The 17,743-nt window shown below is 46.5% G+C and overlaps 1 protein-coding gene across 3 annotated transcripts in view; it reads right to left on the bottom strand.

Annotated features, from left to right (window-relative positions):
• Positions 1–17,743, bottom strand: part of nxn (nucleoredoxin) — a 202,645-nt gene that overhangs the window by 13,558 nt on the left and 171,344 nt on the right. For all 3 annotated transcript variants that reach the window (XM_060943683.1, XM_060943685.1, XM_060943684.1), the window contains exons 3-7: positions 16,579–16,712; positions 11,522–11,622; positions 9,469–9,575; positions 4,478–4,657; positions 3,976–4,100 (exon numbers count right to left, since the gene is read on the bottom strand). In XM_060943683.1, coding sequence (XP_060799666.1) covers positions 3,976–4,100; positions 4,478–4,657; positions 9,469–9,575; positions 11,522–11,622; positions 16,579–16,712 — 647 coding nt within the window. The remainder of the gene's footprint in view (positions 1–3,975; positions 4,101–4,477; positions 4,658–9,468; positions 9,576–11,521; positions 11,623–16,578; positions 16,713–17,743) is intronic.

Genomic DNA, 17,743 nt, shown 5'->3' with positions numbered 1-17,743 from the left:
GTCGCCCCCCCGGTGGCCGGGCCGAGTGTGGTTCCCAAGTTGCTGCAACTTCTGAACGGCGACCCCTGGTGCCTGCCAGTGAGGACTGACCTGCTATCACAGCTGGGAGGGCAGATCTGGTACCCGGATCCAGCCCGTCTGCAGCTCTGGGTATGGCCGCTGAAGGGCCGGACCCCCTGCAAGGTCCTTGTGAGCCGGCAGTGGTCAACACCATTGCAAGCTCTCGGGCACCCCCCACCAATGCCCTCTATGCCAACAGATGGAGGCTTTTCTCCAACTGGTGCTTAACTCAGGGGGAGGAGCCTACATGCTGCCCCCTGCCGACCATTCGACTGTTCCGCCAGTCTCTGCTTTGATAAGGGTCTTACCCCTGCCACCATCAAGGTCTATGCAGCTGCCATCTCTGCTCAGCATGCCAGAGTTGGGGGAAGGACCGTGGGGTCCCACGCCTTGGTGGCACGTTTCTTGAAGGGTGCTCTCCGGTTGAGACCCCCCCGACGGAGCCGGGTACCCACATGGGACCTTCATTGGTGCTGCAGGCTCTCTGCGACGCACCGTTCTGAGCCCCTGCTCACGGCAGACATTTCATGGCTCTCCCTGAAGACTGCTTTTCTTCTGGCCATTACATCGACGAGGCGCGTCGGGGAACTACACGCGCTGTCAGTCAGTGGGGAGTGCCTGCAGTGGCACTCCGGCGACAGTGGGGTCACCCTGTGGCCTAACCCCTCTTTCCTCCCGAAGACCCTCTCTGCTACCTTCGTCAACCAGCCCCTTAGCCTTGCGGCGTTCGAGGCGGGCCATGGTGAGAGGTCGGAACTTTTGTGCCCAGTTCGCGCCCTCAGGGTGTACGTGTCGCGTACAGAGGGCTTCCGTAGGAGTGACGCCCTGTTTCTGTGCCACACAGGACCAACGAGGGGTCTGGCACTCTCTAAGCAGAGGCTATCCAAGTGGATAGTCGAGGCCATATTACATGCCTACAGGCACAGTGGCTTCCCGATTCCTTCGGCTGTCAGGGCGCACTCTGCACGAGGCGTGGTGGCCTCATGGGCATCACTGAAGGGCGTGCCCCTTTCAGACATATGCAGCGCAGCCTCCTGGGCTTCCAGCTGCACCTTCACCAGGTTTTACCGTCTTAATGTCGTCCCACATAATCCTGTGGCGACGGCTGTCATTCCAGGCCCGTCGCAGCATCACTGGGTACGGGTAGGCACTCCTCATGACCTGGTTGGTATTAGTCATCCATGTGCTGAAAGCACCACCTCTGGCGGTCAGTAGAAACGAAATAGAACGAGGGTTATGTATATAACCGCGGTTCTATGAGTTTCGGATGACCGCCAGAGCTTGGCAGTCACTCGGAGTGTACACGAGAAGATTTGCCAAGAGGTCACTTCCTGGGTTTACCGGTCTTTTATGCCGGGGTCACGGGGTGACGTCACCCAGGTCACACGTGACTTTGTTGTTACTAGTACTCGACCTGCACGTTCGTGTGATGGATATCCATGTGCTGAAAGCACCGCCTCTGGCGGTCATCCGAAACTCATAGAACCGCGGTTATATACATAACCCTCGTTTTAAAGCTGTAAGTGATATTGGCCTAAAGGATATATATCAATAGCCCAGGTGTGTATACAGAGGTATAGCTGTAGTGTGTATAGACCCCTTTCACATGACGTCACCGCGCCGCGAGATTTTGTTAGGCGCCATATTGGAAGACCAAGTACATGCACTCACAATATAAAACAAAGTACGAGCGAGAGTAAAGTGACACGATGGATGATAATTCTGGTTATGTGAGTACATTACCAGCTGCAGAAAGGGCACGGTATGTGGAGAAACTGGCTGTGATTGATGGGTTTGACCCATATGATAAGACTCGCGGCAAGGGAGAATGGAAACATAAGGAGGACCGGACACCAATTCTGCCATCTGTTTGCTACCCAGACATTGTAAACTATTTGCTGTTTACACCCAGTGCCTACACTCAGTGTTCGAACTATGCCGATATTTTCGGGGGGCCCCTTTTTTCCCGGGGGGGGGGGGGGCGCTTGCCTCGGAGCACGGATCTCCAAACACATGAGAAGCCTATCTTACGCACGTATTAAATCTGAATTTCTTGCGTTTGCTTACTTCAAAGTGTCCGCAGATCATGCACAGACTTATCCATTATATCCACAGTTTTTTGCCAAGTCTCACACAGGTTTCTTTCAAGTCTACTGTTGGGCCAATAAATCATAAATAAAACAGCTCAGATTTGTTTGTTTAAGTCGTTTGCCACTCCACTTTATTCTCGTGGGTTCACATACCGCTGCCGTTATTATCCCCTTATCACGAGTTTGTTGGTCTTCCAATATGGCGCAGGGTCTGTTTACTTCCGGTTTCGGGTGACGTCAGTGAAAGGGGTCTATATGTCCTTGTGTGTGTGTAAAACTGGTATCGGTTTACAGTAAGTGTACGAACTTCTCTGCAGGTCCTTCACTGATACAACTGACACAAACCATAAGAACAGCAATATAGCATATGAAGGAAGTGAGCGGATTGTGAACACAAATGCACGTGCACACACAGAGAGCGAGAGAGAGAGAGAGAGAGGGAGAATAAAAAGTATATAGTCCTGCTCTGTATTTCAGGCGTTTGCAGCTGGAGCAGCTGTGTGCTGAACATCGAGGCCTCCATTGACCTGCAGAACATCCTCAGCGTGTGTGAGAGTGCAAACAACCTGCAGCTCAGTCAGCTCCAGGAGCACTGCTTTAACTCTGTGCTGAAGGAGACTCACTTTAATCAGGTGACCACACCCTCAGCTACCGGTACCACATGCCCAACTGACCACACCCTCAGCTACCGGTACCACATGCCCAACTGACCACACCCTCAGCTACCGGTACCACACGCCCAACCGACCACACCCTCAGCTACCGGTACCACACGCCCAACCGACCACACCCTCAGCTACCGGTACCACACGCCCAACCGACCACACCCTCAGCTACCGGTACCACACGCCCAACCGACCGCACCCTCAGCTACCGCTACCACACGCCCAACCGACCACACCCTCAGCTACCGCTACCACACGCCCAACCGACCGCACCCTCAGCTACCGGTACCACACGCCCAACCGACCACACCCTCAGCTACCGCTACCACACGCCCAACCGACCACACCCTCAGCTACCGGTACCACACGCCCAACCGACCACACCCTCAGCTACCGGTACCACACGCCCAACCGACCACACCCTCAGCTACCGGTACCACACGCCCAACCGACCACACCCTCAGCTACCGGTACCACACGCCCAACCGACCACACCCTCAGCTACCGGTACCACACGCCCAACCGACCACATCCTCAGCTACCGGTACCACACGCCCAACCGACCACACCCTCAGCTACCGGTACCACACGCCCAACCGACCACACCCTCAGCTACCGGTACCACATGCCCAACCGACCACAGCCTCAGCTACCGGTACCACACGCCCAACCGACCACACCCTCAGCTACCGGTACCACACGCCCAACCGACCACACCCTCAGCTACCGGTACCACACGCCCAACCGACCACATCCTCAGCTACCGGTACCACACGCCCAACCGACCACACCCTCAGCTACCGGTACCACACGCCCAACCGACCACACCCTCAGCTACCGGTACCACACGCCCAACTGATCACACCCTCAGCTACCGGTACCACACGCCCAACCGACCGCACCCTAAGCTACCGGTACCACATGCCCAACTGACCACAGCCTCAGTTACCCACATTGTACCCTCAGATGCCCATATTCACAGCTCCATTTACCTTCAGCTATCCATCCCATTCCCTCAGAAAAATGCACTGTGCTTAGACTCAGCACACTGATGTTATCAAACCTTCTGGCCCGAGCTGCGATCAATGTGATTTTCTTATGACACGTCCAAAAAAGTGAGTTTTAGTTCTGTCATACTGAAACCACACACCCACACACACCTCTCCAGCCACAAAAAAGAGCAGCGGGGTTTCCTCATCCTTGGCTTTGTACTTGGCCATGATCTTCTCAGCAATTGGCTGGATGAGCTCCTTGGCTGGCTCCAGCTCACCCTCCTCTTCTGCATCTGAAACGGTGAACACAGAGTGTATATCAATGAATGAGAGAGAGAGAGAGAGAGAGAGAGAGAGAGGAGATGGAGCTGTGGAGGAGCAAAAACAAAATGAACCATCATTCCAGCATAAGAGTGGTGAGGAGTAGAAAAGAATGGAATGAGGGAGGAATGGCTGGATGAAGGAATAGAAGCTGAAAAATGAATGTAGGAGGGTGGAGGGGAAATGGAGGAGAGCAGATGGCCTCAGAAAGCCTCCCTCTGGCCTGATCTCATAAAGGTCTGAGGGTTCACCTTACACCTGCATCTCTGTGCTTCAGAAGGGTATGAACACAACTTCCTGCACACATGCTCGCTCTCTCTCTCTCTCTCTCTCTCACACACACACTCACCTACGAAGAGAACGAGACAGGGGCCTTCATGGAGTTGAACAGCATTAGACTCGCTGAGCTCCAGCACAGGCCGCGGGTGCCAGGGGAAAAGATGGCATTCCGGGTCATTGAGCACCTCCACCCGGCCTTGCCGTGTGATCATGTGACCCTCCGTGTCCAGAAAAATCAGTGTAGGGATCCCTGCAGCATGCACACACACAATCACATTTCTGTTATCAGCTTATAATGAAGCTGTCAGTTTGAGAGTCACTTCACCCATCTTAAAATATCTCCGTCCGTGTGTATAAACACACACTGACCAGCCATAACATTAACACCACTGACAGGTGAAGAAGTGAATAACATTGATCATCACATTACAGTGGCACCTGTTGAGGGGTGGGATATATTAGGGATCAAGAAAGAGAACAGTCAGTTCTTGAAGTTGATGTGTTGGAAGAGGAAAAATGGGCGAGCGTAAGGATCTGAGTGACTTTGACAAGGGCCAAATTGTGATGATTAGATGACGAGGTCTGAACATCTCCAAACTGGCACATCCTGTGGTGTTCCCGGTCTGCAGTGCTTAGTACCGAACAAAAGTGGTCCAAGGATCCAAAGGACAACCGGTGAACCGGCGACAGGGTCATGGGTGTCGAAGTCTCATTGATTTGCATGGGGCATGAAGGCTAGCTCATATGGTCCAATCCCACAGAAGAGCTACTGGAGCACAAACTGCTGAAAACGTTAACACTGGCTAAAACAGGAAGGTGTCAGCGTTAACTTTTTCAGCAGTTTGTGCTCCAGTCACTGATTCACCGGTTGTCCTTTGGATCCTTGGACCACTTTTATTCGGTACTAACCACTGCAGACCGGGAACACCCCACAGGATGTGCCAGTTTGGAGATGTTCAGATCTCGTCATCTAATCATCACAATTTGGCCCTTGTCAAAGTCACTCAGATCCTTACGCTCGTCCACTTTTCCTGCTTCCAACACATCAACTTCAAGCCCTGACTGTTCTCTTTCTTACTGCCTAATATATCCCACCCCTCAACAGGTGCCACTGTACAGAGATAATCAACGTTATTCACTTCTTCACCTGTCAGTGGTGTTAACGTTCTGGCTGATGGGTGAATCGATGCCACATCAAATATTAAACCAAATGGCAAATGTCTGTAACACTCAGCAAATGATGACTGACAACTTCGGTTCATTTTACATTAAGAACTTGTGTGTTTGTAAGCAAGTGTGTGTGTGTGTTGTATTCTAGCAGTCTGGTGTCTACAGGTTGAGGGCAGGATTAGTGTATACACACACGTACACAGAGCAGGAGATGTGTCTGCACCCTACTGATCTCTCAGGCCCTGTTTGAGCTCGGCTATACTGTACGGTGGTTGCACTGTGTGCTCTTATCACACTCCGTCAGTGAGCGAGCAGCGGCTGGTCAGCAGCTCTGTCGATTCCTCATTTACCGTACAAACAGCACAAATTCCACTCATTCCAGCCGAGCCAGGCTGGGAGCCAAGAAGAACTGACCGACCGCCTCAGAGGGGAAGAGATGAAAGAGATAACGAGAGGGTAAAAAAAAAAAACCATGTGGGGAAGAAAACAGGCAAAGGGGAAAGTACCGAAGTAATAAGGTAAAATAAGAGAGAGGACTTATCTTTTAGATAAACAAAAGTCTAAGGCAATGTTATACTTAACACCAACACTTACTTTGATGTTTGGCATTGCTATAATGAAAAACGCCATGCTACACATTTATTTTGGGCCAGAACAAATTTAAGTTGGCCAAGAGAGATGGGTTTATTAATAGAAACGTAGCATATTTGCTCCACGTTAGAATTAAGTGAATGATCGGGCGAGACACGTCATGGAGGAACTCACCTGAACGTTACCATATAGACCAACGACACAGATGAGATTAGATCGACAGGTAGATTTTCACATCTTTGATGCAGCTCAGCTTCAGCCTCATTTATGGCATGAGCGTAATTAAAACCTGATGTGTTCGACGATTCCAAATAGACAAGTGGATGACAAATTAAAGGGAAAAACCACCATCTTGGGAAGTAAGTGGTGTTGAACCAACACAAGCTGCCAGAACTGCTTTAACGTTCCTTGGCATCAATTCTACAAGTCTCTGGAACTGTACTGGAGCGACGAACATGACGGTGTTTGTGAGTCATCTCACAAAACACGCCACTCCAAAACCTCCCACAGGTGTCGGACTGGGCTGAGATCTAGTGACCGAAGGCCATAGTGTACGATTTACATCATCAAACCATTCCTCGTGCCCTGTGGATGGGGCGGGGACATCCTGGAAGAGACCACTCCCAACAGGATACAGCCGTTTCATCATAGGATTAACAATTAAAGGAATACGCCACCCCCAAGTGAAATTGAGTCAGTCCCTGCAGTCCCTAGAGTTGGATGAGTGAGCCAAAGCGTTTTGTAGCCGACCCAGCCATTGTCCTGATCTGGAAACGTCCCGGTTAGCTTTAGCTTAGCATAGTCACTGTAATCCGGCGTGTCCAGCTAGCATTGTCGTTGCAAAAGTGAATCAAATAACTCAAGATTTTTTATAATTATTTTCATGACCTGTACATTCACATCGAGTCCACATATCAATGCAAATTAACACGAAGGGATTTACTAGACCAGTTTATATCTGGAACTATTTTCGGCCACAGCACAGGCAAAGCACCGCTGCAGGCGCAAAGACACCACGCAGCACCACAACTTCCGTCAATACATCAGTGTTACCAGGGAAACCAGGGTTTTCAGGTGCTGCGCGGTGTCTTTGCGCCTGCAGCGGTGCTTTGCCTGTGCTGTGGCCGAAAATAGTTCCAGATATAAACTGGTCTAGTAAATCCCTTCGTGTTAATTTGCATTGATATGTGGACTCGATGTGAATGTACAGGTCATGAAAATAATTATAAAAAATCTTGAGTTATTTGATTCACTTTTGCAACGACAATGCTAGCTGGACACGCCGGATTACAGCGACTACGCTAAGCTAAAGCTAACCGGGACGTTTCCAGATCAGGACAATGGCTGGGTCGGCTACAAAACGCTTTGGCTCACTCATCCAACTCTACATAGGGACTGCAGGGACTGACTCAATTTCACTTGGGGGTGGCGTACTCCTTTAAGAATGATTTGCAGTGATGCTTCCTCTCTAAGGGGACCATTCGACACAAAGCAAAAATAAATACCCCCACAGCCCAACTTTTCCTTTGCCAGTCATCTGTAGCTATTAAACACGTCCAAGAGTTTTCTCTCTCAGCATTGCTTGGAATTCATTCAGTCCTGGATGAAGATGGGTTCCGTTTCCTCTCAAGGTTACTTCCTGTCGTCTCAGAGAGTTTTTCCCTTGCCACCATTGGCTTGCTCATTAAAGAGATGTTTAGATCAGGAATTTACACATTTCTGTAAAGCTGCTTTGCAACAACGTCCACTGTTAAACTGGAATTGGGCAATTCCATGTAAATGTCAACCTCACCATGCAAAAATAAAGCAACATGTAATGCATCAAAACCACTCCCAGAGATATCACCTAGGCCTGTATTTTACAGATGTGAATAAGTTGAACCAATTTGTAACCAACCTAATACGTCACTGCCAGTCTTTCTTTCTTATAATGTAAAACCCAAGCTAAAATCAACTTTGATCATGTACAATTCTATATTATTGCCACAAGCCACAGAAATGTATGCTAAAATCCACAAAACAGCAAAACAATAGCCATCCTAAATATTATTTAAGAACTTTGATAGTTTTAGCTGATATTTAGAGAGTTTTTCAAAGGGTTATGGTGGTTAAATTGCTGATTTTCTAAACATATGCCATGTCTATTTCAGACGCGTCACATCCATAACGGAATTTCGTCACATCCATAACGCTGACTTTTCCTTCCGAAACTCTGCATGAAATACAAAATATTTTAAACAAAGATTTTTTTTAATATTCACCTTGGACCCCTCTATCAAACGGATATCTCCATTTCGACATTAGGTTTACAATTTCACAGAGTTTGATAAAAATGTACAGTCACCCAAGAAAAGTGATACTTTTTCTGTCACATCCATAACGCATCTTTTATTGGCGTTTTCTGGCATGCCCGAGATGTACTATGGGAATTGTTCTTGTTCTATCACTTCTCCAGTATGGTACAGCCTTAAAATATGCAACACCTGTTTAAATACTGGGAGACGATAAAACATGCACTGGGTCATTTGTTGCCATTTTGAGTTCAAGTGTCACGTCCATAACGCTGGAATTACTCATTTGCATTCAGTCTTATCCAATCAACTGCCTACATGCCTGCAGCGACCCCCAACGTGAAACAGCAACACCAGGAGGCATTACAGCTGCAGGGAGCTGCAGTAAGACAGGCTTTTGAAAGGCAGAACCTGATAACAGCTGTCCATCTGATGTGGAGGTAAAAAGTTTCCCGAGAGGCAGGGCAGGAATCTCACTGAACACATGTCCAGCTTTGGTCTTCACAGAAAAGCCACAAGACGGGGGGAGGGAGGGGGGGGAGCAGCATCCCCCAGTAACTCAATAGCAAACTTGATCAGCTGCCCACATTCCTCAAACTCCACAGCTGCGCCTCCCTCCTTCACTCCTCCCCCTTTACATGCTTTTCTGAGTTCAAGCCCCTTTTAAACAGAGATCCTGCTCTACTGCCATTAAGACGACCCCCTCATTAGAACAGTTTCTTCAGAGATTTTTAAATCCCCTGGTGGAGGGTCACAGACAAGTGTCATCAAAACGTCACACCCCTGCCCCGGCTCTCCCGTTTACACAGATATCTCTTCGGCTCCCTGACCTCCATTGCTGCCGGCTCAGAGGCGGAACGTTAACAACCCACCATTCCATGTGCATACGTTTTATATCGAACGGTGAGGCGGAATAAAGGCGTGACGTTCCCGCCATGAACAGACTGTGCAAAAGGGGCTTCTGCATCACCACAGGGACACACACACACACCCTCTGCCAGTTACACACCTTGTATTCCGTAGAGCCTGTTGAGGCGGGATCTCCTAGCCTCGTCTGTGTATGGCACAGCCAGCCACGGCATCTCGCTGAAGTACTGCGTGAAGGAATCTTCTGATCTGGAAGCACAAAGATCGTGGTTTGTTTTTTTTCTAGATTTAGTTGTACAGCTCCATTGACAGCAGGGAAAATACACAGAAGAATTTTCACTTCATAATGGTTAAGAAATGAACAACAAAAAAAAAACCCACAATTTCCCTTGGGATCAATAAACTCACTAACATACCTCCTTTCTTTCTACCCAGTCTATGTATGAATATGCAAATTGTACAAGTTCACACCCTGGAACTACCGCACCCTATACCACAGCACTGCTAAATTCTGATTGGCCAGAAGGTGTTGATGAATTTTCTATAAACAGCAGCTCGAACAGTGATACCAGCTGCAAGGCAAATCACAGGGTTATATTGGTGCAGAGAGGCAAGCGTGTTAACAAATGTTCATAGTGTATATAACATAAGTGATGACAAGGAACTAACGCGCATCAGGAAGGTTGTACATCTTTAAATGTAACTGGAAATGGATAAAAAGCATGATTCTTTTTTAATAAATAAAGCATGCAATCACTGACACTTTGCTGTGGTATAAAAGGAATAAAACACTTCAGAAAGTGCCATTATTGGAAAGTAATCAACTTTGAGGTGATAATTGCTGGATTTCAGTCACATGACTTTTTAGCGGAAAGTTTTACCGGAAGTGAAATAGCTGGTGGTCTAAACGGCTGCCGTAGCGCAAACAGCTAGCGATAAGTTATCAGAGGACGCTCGTAATCTACAGTAGAAGCCGCTGCTGGCTTTAGATATATTCAGGAGATTGCTGTGTGCAATGGAATCGACCCTTACAGTCTGGGAAAGAAGGATTTGTCTTACGATCTCGAAAACTACCCTTCAGCCGAGTTCCCCGACATCTCCAACTATCTGGTGTTGCAGACGTCCTTCTACACCGCAAAACAGATGAAAGCGTGGAAGAGTACGGAGGCTTACAACTGTTTTGTATGTGGCTGGGTAAAGGACCTCGGGATCAAGTCGCTGCCGAATGAATCCTGTATCGTTTTTATCCATCTAAGTTTTTTTTTTAAGCTTTTCGTTCGTGTCTTTACAACGAAGTGCTGCAAGTTGAAGTGTAAACAAACAGTTTGCTTGATTCTCACTTGTGTTGGCTCTTATCTCTCAGCTAAATCATTCACAAAGATCATCAGAAACCCCTTTAAAGACCTGGATCTGAGTTAAACGAGACGGAGAAGTGATCACGGCGCATTGTAACTGTACGACTGGGGAAGAATTTTGTCGCGACCTTCATGCATATGGACTTTGTGAGGAGGAAACAAAGAAACAGCTGGGGACTTTAGCACTTCGGGACTAAAAAAAGTACTGTAAAATAACGACACATAGCGAGAAAAGTACTTGGAAAACACTAAGGACTGAGCTGAGAGGGATATAAACCTTTCACCCAGTGATCACTGCAAACTCCAGCATGCTTCGACTCGGCTCTCTTCGATTTCAGTGAGGGGTTCAAAAGCCACCTTTCTCCACGTCTTTGTGAAATCCTGTGTTCGTTCACCCTTTTTATTACTTCACGGGGAACCCTGAAGAAACTTTTATCAGTTTCATGGTTTGATCGATTCGAACAACTTAAAACAACGCAAGCGTGAGGCATTTTTCATGCGAGCGAGCAATGCACCTTCTCCGCACAAACACTTTGTCAACTGAGCTTTGGTAGACCACCAGCTAAAGTTCTGAATAACTAATGAGGCGGATGTGACGTCACGTCAAACCCGGCAATAGTAGCTTGGCATCACACCACCGCCTTGTTGATTATTTTCCTATAATAGCATGCCAAGTCATGTTTTATTATTTACATAAAATCAAAGAAGTCAGTCAGTCACATGTTAAACGCTAACTCGGATTTTCCTATGAGATTTTCAGCAAACCCATTATTTCACACCCAATGCTGGTGAAATCTCATCAGTACAGACGTTTGGTGGTGTAAAAGTCGGCATGTTTACCTGTCAGCGCTCACAAACACAATCTCAAACTTGTGTCCAGACTCCTTCACTTTCCGATAAGTCTCCACCAGCACTCGGGTAAGACTGCGGCAGGGAGGGCACTGCGTCCACACGTGCACACACACAACAGGAAAAGAGCAATGAGATGAGCCTGAGATTTGCTCAGGTCTTAGTCTGATCCTCCTAAACAACTGTACCACCCGTCTCTGTAGATAATCTCACCTGGATACTGTAGATTTGGACCTACTAATGCAGCCTTCCGTTTACCTCGGAAGTCGGAACTGGGAATGATGTCACACCCGATCTGAATTCCAGTACGAGTTGGATAACCAATCCCAGCAATTAGCAATACCAGTTCTAGCCATTGTTAGCAATATCACTTGACAGCCACAGATTCCATGGTATTTTGCGCATACAAACCCCGTAGCAACACGTCCACCAACAGCGGGTGGACAGTACTGCATACAGGACTAATTTAATGAGACCTGTAAGACAGAAGTGCTAACAAACAGTATATTGCTACCAGGCTTGTAGTACTCGAGTCTGACTTGTGCCTTAATTTTAAGGACTCGTGCCTTGACTTGGACTCGTGCATTAACTGCATTTGGACTCATAAATTGGAAACGAGGACCCTGATTTTTTTCTTTATTTTTTGTAATGCCATAATAATTTGGCATAAGATATTTAGACCTGGGCGGCACGGTGGTGTAGTGGTTAGCGCTGTCGCCTCACAGTAAGAAGGTCTTGGGTTCAAGCCCCGGGGCCGGCGAGGGCCTTTCTGTGTGGAGTTTGCATGTTCTCCCCGTGTCCGCGTGGGTTTCCTCCGGGTGCTCCGGTTTCCCCCACAGTCCAAAGACATGCAGGTTAGGTTAACTGGTGACTCTAAATTGACCGTAGGTGTGAATGGTTGTCTGTGTCTATGTGTCAGCCCTGTGATGACCTGGCGACTTGTCCAGGGTGTACCCCGCCTTTCGCCCGTAGTCAGCTGGGATAGGCTCCAGCTTGCCTGCGACCCTGTAGAAGGATAAAGCGGCTAGAGATGATGAGATGAGATATTTAGACCTACATTAATTTTTATACTAATTTTGCGGAAGAGAATGCACATTCACCTGTTCATACATCATGTTCAGGAACAAACTAACGTTAACGGCGCTAAAATGCCTGGAGAGAACGCCGCTAGGATTGCCCGCTTTGCTTGTACAGACTTCTCGTGCAGCGGGAAAAAATGCACTGCTGTGTGTTCCATATGTAGAAGAACTATCGAGGAGACGACGGGGACGACCTCGAACTTCAATCGTCGTTTGCTAAGACTCCACCCAGAGAAGGAAGGGACATGCTATGTTCATTGCCCTGTTGATAGTGGGCGGGGCTTGCTGAGTGATGAGCAAGCTTTTTATCTGTAGCCTGTTCACTAAAATGTGGCAGTCGAGCAGGAACGTTAGTCTGACACAGTAGCAGAGATGCTTTCGCATAAAGCCAGCAACAGCCACCGTTAGCTGGTACGGGTGGAGTCTTGTTCTCAGACTCGACTCAATTTTCTTTAATGACTTGGACTCAGACTTGAGGTTTAGTGATTCGACTCCAACACTGATTGCTACAGCTTGCATTACTGTTGATGCACCGAGCAGCCATCTTGGATTTTGAACTCGGGGTTGATCCTGGTCCTCTGACTCTCCAGAGTCAGAAATTCAACTTCAGGGCCAAAATTCCAGTTGATATTCCTGACTAGGAACTTAGAAATCCCAACTGCTTGACTCAGTACAAACGGAACGTACCATAAGAAGAACTGATACTGTAATCATAACGATGGCCTGCTATTTTATCCCAGGACTCTTATTTACAAGCTGCTCATACTGAACATCCTTTCAACACCATTATCATCTCAGAGTTAGATTTTACCCTTCTACACCTGTATGCTGTAATTATTTATAATCCAACACCATCCAGAAGCATACGGGTTCCCTTTGGAGTCTGATTCCCTTCAAGGTTTCTTCCTAATGATGTCTCGGGGAGGTTTTTGTTTTATTTCTGTAGCATAAAAAATATCAAATGGAACAGCGCAGTTACACAATGCTTGCTTGCCTGAGGTTATTGGAGGTTACGGAAGGTCGTGTTCATGGACAAAAATCAAAAGGTGTCATGGATAATTTGATACCAGAGGTTCTAGATGTAGGTGCCTGCTTTTTAACTGGTTGGCAAAGACTTTTCCCTGACAAGGTGCAGATGTTGTTTCAGCGAACCAGCAAACCTTTTCTGAGAACGCGACCTGCGTTTCCACTGGGTTCCCCATCACATAATCAGAGGTAGGCGTTATTATGGCAACATGTGGTTTCTTGCACAAAGGCAAAACATTATATGATCCAAATGAAGACACCATCATAAAGATAGAAAAGAGATTCCAGTGGCGTAACAGAAAAACATTCGCCATCATCCGGACATGGGAGAGTTCAATGATGCCACATTGAGAGTTCAAATCCCACTGATGACACTGCTATCCGTGGCTGGGAGTTTAAGAGCGCAAAATTGGCCAAGGAGGGACGGGTGGCATGGCATACTCTCTCCCATGCCAATTACGGAGACACTAGCCAATTATGGGTGCCGGAAGTGGCCAGATAGCGTGTTACACCACTCCTTAACGTTTAATAAGGAGCATTTCGAAAAGATGCAGTCGGCTGGCATCATGTGCCTCGATGGAAATTGGCTACGACGACATTGGTGAGAAAAGTGGAAGAGGGGGGTGTATAAAAAAAAAAAATCCTGTTTTTATTGCTTCAATACATTTTAGTGTTCAGACCATTTACAGTGAGGTCCAAGACTCACAAACCACACTGAAAATCTGGATTTTTTTTTTGTCATTTAAAATTGTAAATAAACAGGTTTTAGAATTTTTAAATATTTAATCCAGAAAGTAAGCATTCAGTATCGTGAATATTCAAGAACCTGCTCCATTCCTAGGTCCCTATTTAAAGTGCTGATGACACGTTTTTGACATCTTTGGCGATGTTTTATAACATAAAAAGTAATTCCCGATGATCCATATATTAATTCACGAAGGCGCCTATTTTACAAGTTATGATAAAAAACGCGGCTATTTGGGCAAATTTGACGGGGCTGCAGCACCCAGGAGACGAAAGAGGAGGAGGAGCTATATGACGTCAGCGAAAGAACCTTCCTCCTAACTTACCAGTTTGTTGTTGATGCGACAGGTGTTCAGTTTGTCATTATTATTATACATTATTTTATATATAATATATATATATATATATAATATATATATATATATATATATATATATATATATATATATATATATTTGTTATTATGCCTTCACGTTGTGTTGCCGGCTTTTGCTCCAAAACCCACAAGGATGGGGTAAGTTTATTCAAGTTTCCCAGAGATCCCGAGCTGTATGCGAAGTGGGTGAAGCAAGTCAGGCGCACTCGTGACAAGTGGGAGCCCTCACCAACATCCGTCCTGTGCTCTGAACACTTCGATCTGGATTGTTTTGACACCCTTCCCAGCTTAAAATAATCTCTTGGGTGTTCAGTTCATCACAAACGTGTGTTACTACCATCAGCAGTGCCTACACAGTGTTGCCAGATTGGGAGGTTTCCCGCCCAGTTGAACGGTTTCAACTGTTGCCAGATACTGCTGAAGTTTTCCAGCCCAAAATATGTTCAAAACCCACCAAAATGCACTTGAAACCGCCCAACTGGGCGGGATTCCTCCCAATCTGGCAACACTGCCAGTATTCCGGAGGGGATCTACTAGTAGCTATGCCGGATCCAAAGACAGTCCTCCTGTCAGAACATGTGTTGTGAAACGACATAAGATAAAGGTACGTAGAGCTATAGATTCTACATGATAATCATAAATGTAATCATAAAGTCGGCGTGATATCAGTCATGTATTTGCTTGTGAAAGCTTGCGGCTTTCATGTAACTGCCGCCTAGCAACGAGAGGCAAAGGGTAAAGAGGGTAGGCTGTCATAGATTCTATTCGGAAGAGATCAACACAATTCTAGACTCCCAGAAGAGGAAGAGCTAGCACTAGAGAGTTCACCGGCGTTTTCATGCGCCATTTCCATTGAGTAGAACCAGAGTAGAACAGCCAGTGAACCGCAGCGTGTTCTTCCGCTGACGTCACAACATGGCCGCGAGCCACGGACCCAGTTTTCTTGCGCTGCGCAATTAAAAGTTGGATATTCGCATAACAACAGCTGCTTTTCACGTAATTATAACAGAAATCTAACATGTTTGCCATGTTGTATAGTTTAAAGAAATTGCATAGAGTCATGTTCGTGTCATCAGCACTTTAAATGTACACAAAACTGTGATAGTGACCATGTGACCACGATACCATGTTAACTACTTTGTACAAAAGCTCAGATTGTTCTCGTGTCTAATCTCTTCTACTGAAGCATGTGTTCATAGGGACAAAGGGGACAAACCAAATACAAAGAAACTAAGAAATTCATGTAAATAAATGTTGTATTAAATTAGAAAAGAATGCTAAATAGAAACATTTTCTCTAGCGCTCTCAGGTTTCTGGACCTCACTGTGTGACAGCATTCAAACTCTTGTTTTTTCTCCAACAGCGTGACATTTCCCAGTTGGGGAGGAATAATAGAAGTCAGGAATGTGGTTATATCCATAAGGAGATGGAGTTTATCATGGATCATGTGATGGCGAAACGCCTGCTGTTAGTCACATGACTGACGAACACAAGCTGAGTCACTGATAGCTCGGTGTGGTGGAGGAGAAACGGCGCACGATTAATTTTTAAACCCTCACTTGAGTGCACAATCAGAGATGGCTTGGAGGCAGGCTTCAAAACCATGAAATGCTCAAGTCACCTTGTTGTTCTGCGGTGAAAAGGCACAGCACTGGCACAGGGCTACGAGTGACCTGCATCCACACGTCACGACTTGTTAACTAGTGGAGACGTTTAAAGTTAATGGAAATAGCAGTGACTTTTAAGTGTTCGGTGAACTCGCTTCTTGATGCACGTTTCTAAGTGGTTTAACATGAAGTGTAGGAAGTGGACACTCCACTCACCCAGTGAGCAGAGAAGTAAACCCCCACGTAGGAGCCCTCCAGGGTGCTGCTGTCTGTCGGCTGCCTGTTGTTACTGAGCAGGGGTCCAGCCACCACCTCCGCAAAGGGCTTCGGCCCCCACGGGAACTCTAGACCTGAGATACAGAGACAGAAAACTCATCACACACACGGTGTCCATACAGTACGTCCCTCACATATGTATAATCAGAATAAATTGCACACACTTGATTCAGTTCAGCGAAACAAATGAGAATGCTGAGCACCCCCTTCACTATATGGTCATGGCAGTGGCGGCTGGTAGTCTTTCAAACAGGGGAGGCTGGTCGGTTACGATATTTCCAGATTTTAAAAGAAAAAACACATCAATTTTGCCCATACTCTTGCCTCTGATCTGGCTGATTGTTGGCAGGGTCACAAACTGTGAAATAACAGGTTCTTTTGGCCCATTAGCCTACTGTCCAATATACATGATGGTGGTGTTGGGGGGGGAGGGGTATATTTTAATATTTTATATTTTAAAATTGTGGCATGTTGTTTAAAAATTGATCATTATTGAAAGCAGCTCTTTGTCAGGAACCTCAGCAGTAACAGCAGAGTGTTCTGGAATAGGCACAAGCACTGACCTTGGGGAGCCAAACATAGAGCTGGGTGCCACACATTTCATTCAAACACACTTTCCCTATATTTTACTTATTTTGACTGAGAAATGTTTTACTGACAATTTTGATAACCCTTCACTTTTAATCCAGGTCTGTAGTGTGAAATGTTCTCGGCTGTGTTTTTGTTTAAAAATGTTTTCCAAATTGTAGCTGTGTTTAATTCATATCCAGAAAAATATATATTCCAATATAATATACTCAGCATAAACATTTTAAATAGATTCTATATTTTTGGTCCATCCATGACATATTACTAAAGTAGCCTATTTACTGTTGATGTGGGTCACTTGCTGTTAGCCAATTCACTTTCTCGTACCAGGAGAGCTGAAAGGAACGAGTATTATTCCCTACCTTTTTCACCAAGTCAATTTGAGGCGTTGGTCTACCCTGCTCTTTAATTTTAATTTTTTCCTCGAAAGGAAGACTGGCAAATGGCTTCGCCAAAATTAAATCAGCAATGCTTGGCATCCGTGCGCAGCTTTCTTGCTAGCTGACTAGCCCCCTCA

Source organism: Neoarius graeffei, chromosome 17, assembly GCF_027579695.1.
Source record: "Neoarius graeffei isolate fNeoGra1 chromosome 17, fNeoGra1.pri, whole genome shotgun sequence".
Classification (NCBI taxonomy): domain Eukaryota; kingdom Metazoa; phylum Chordata; class Actinopteri; order Siluriformes; family Ariidae; genus Neoarius; species Neoarius graeffei.
Note: the sequence above shows the minus strand (reverse complement) of the source record. Positions and strands in the feature narration are given on the sequence as shown.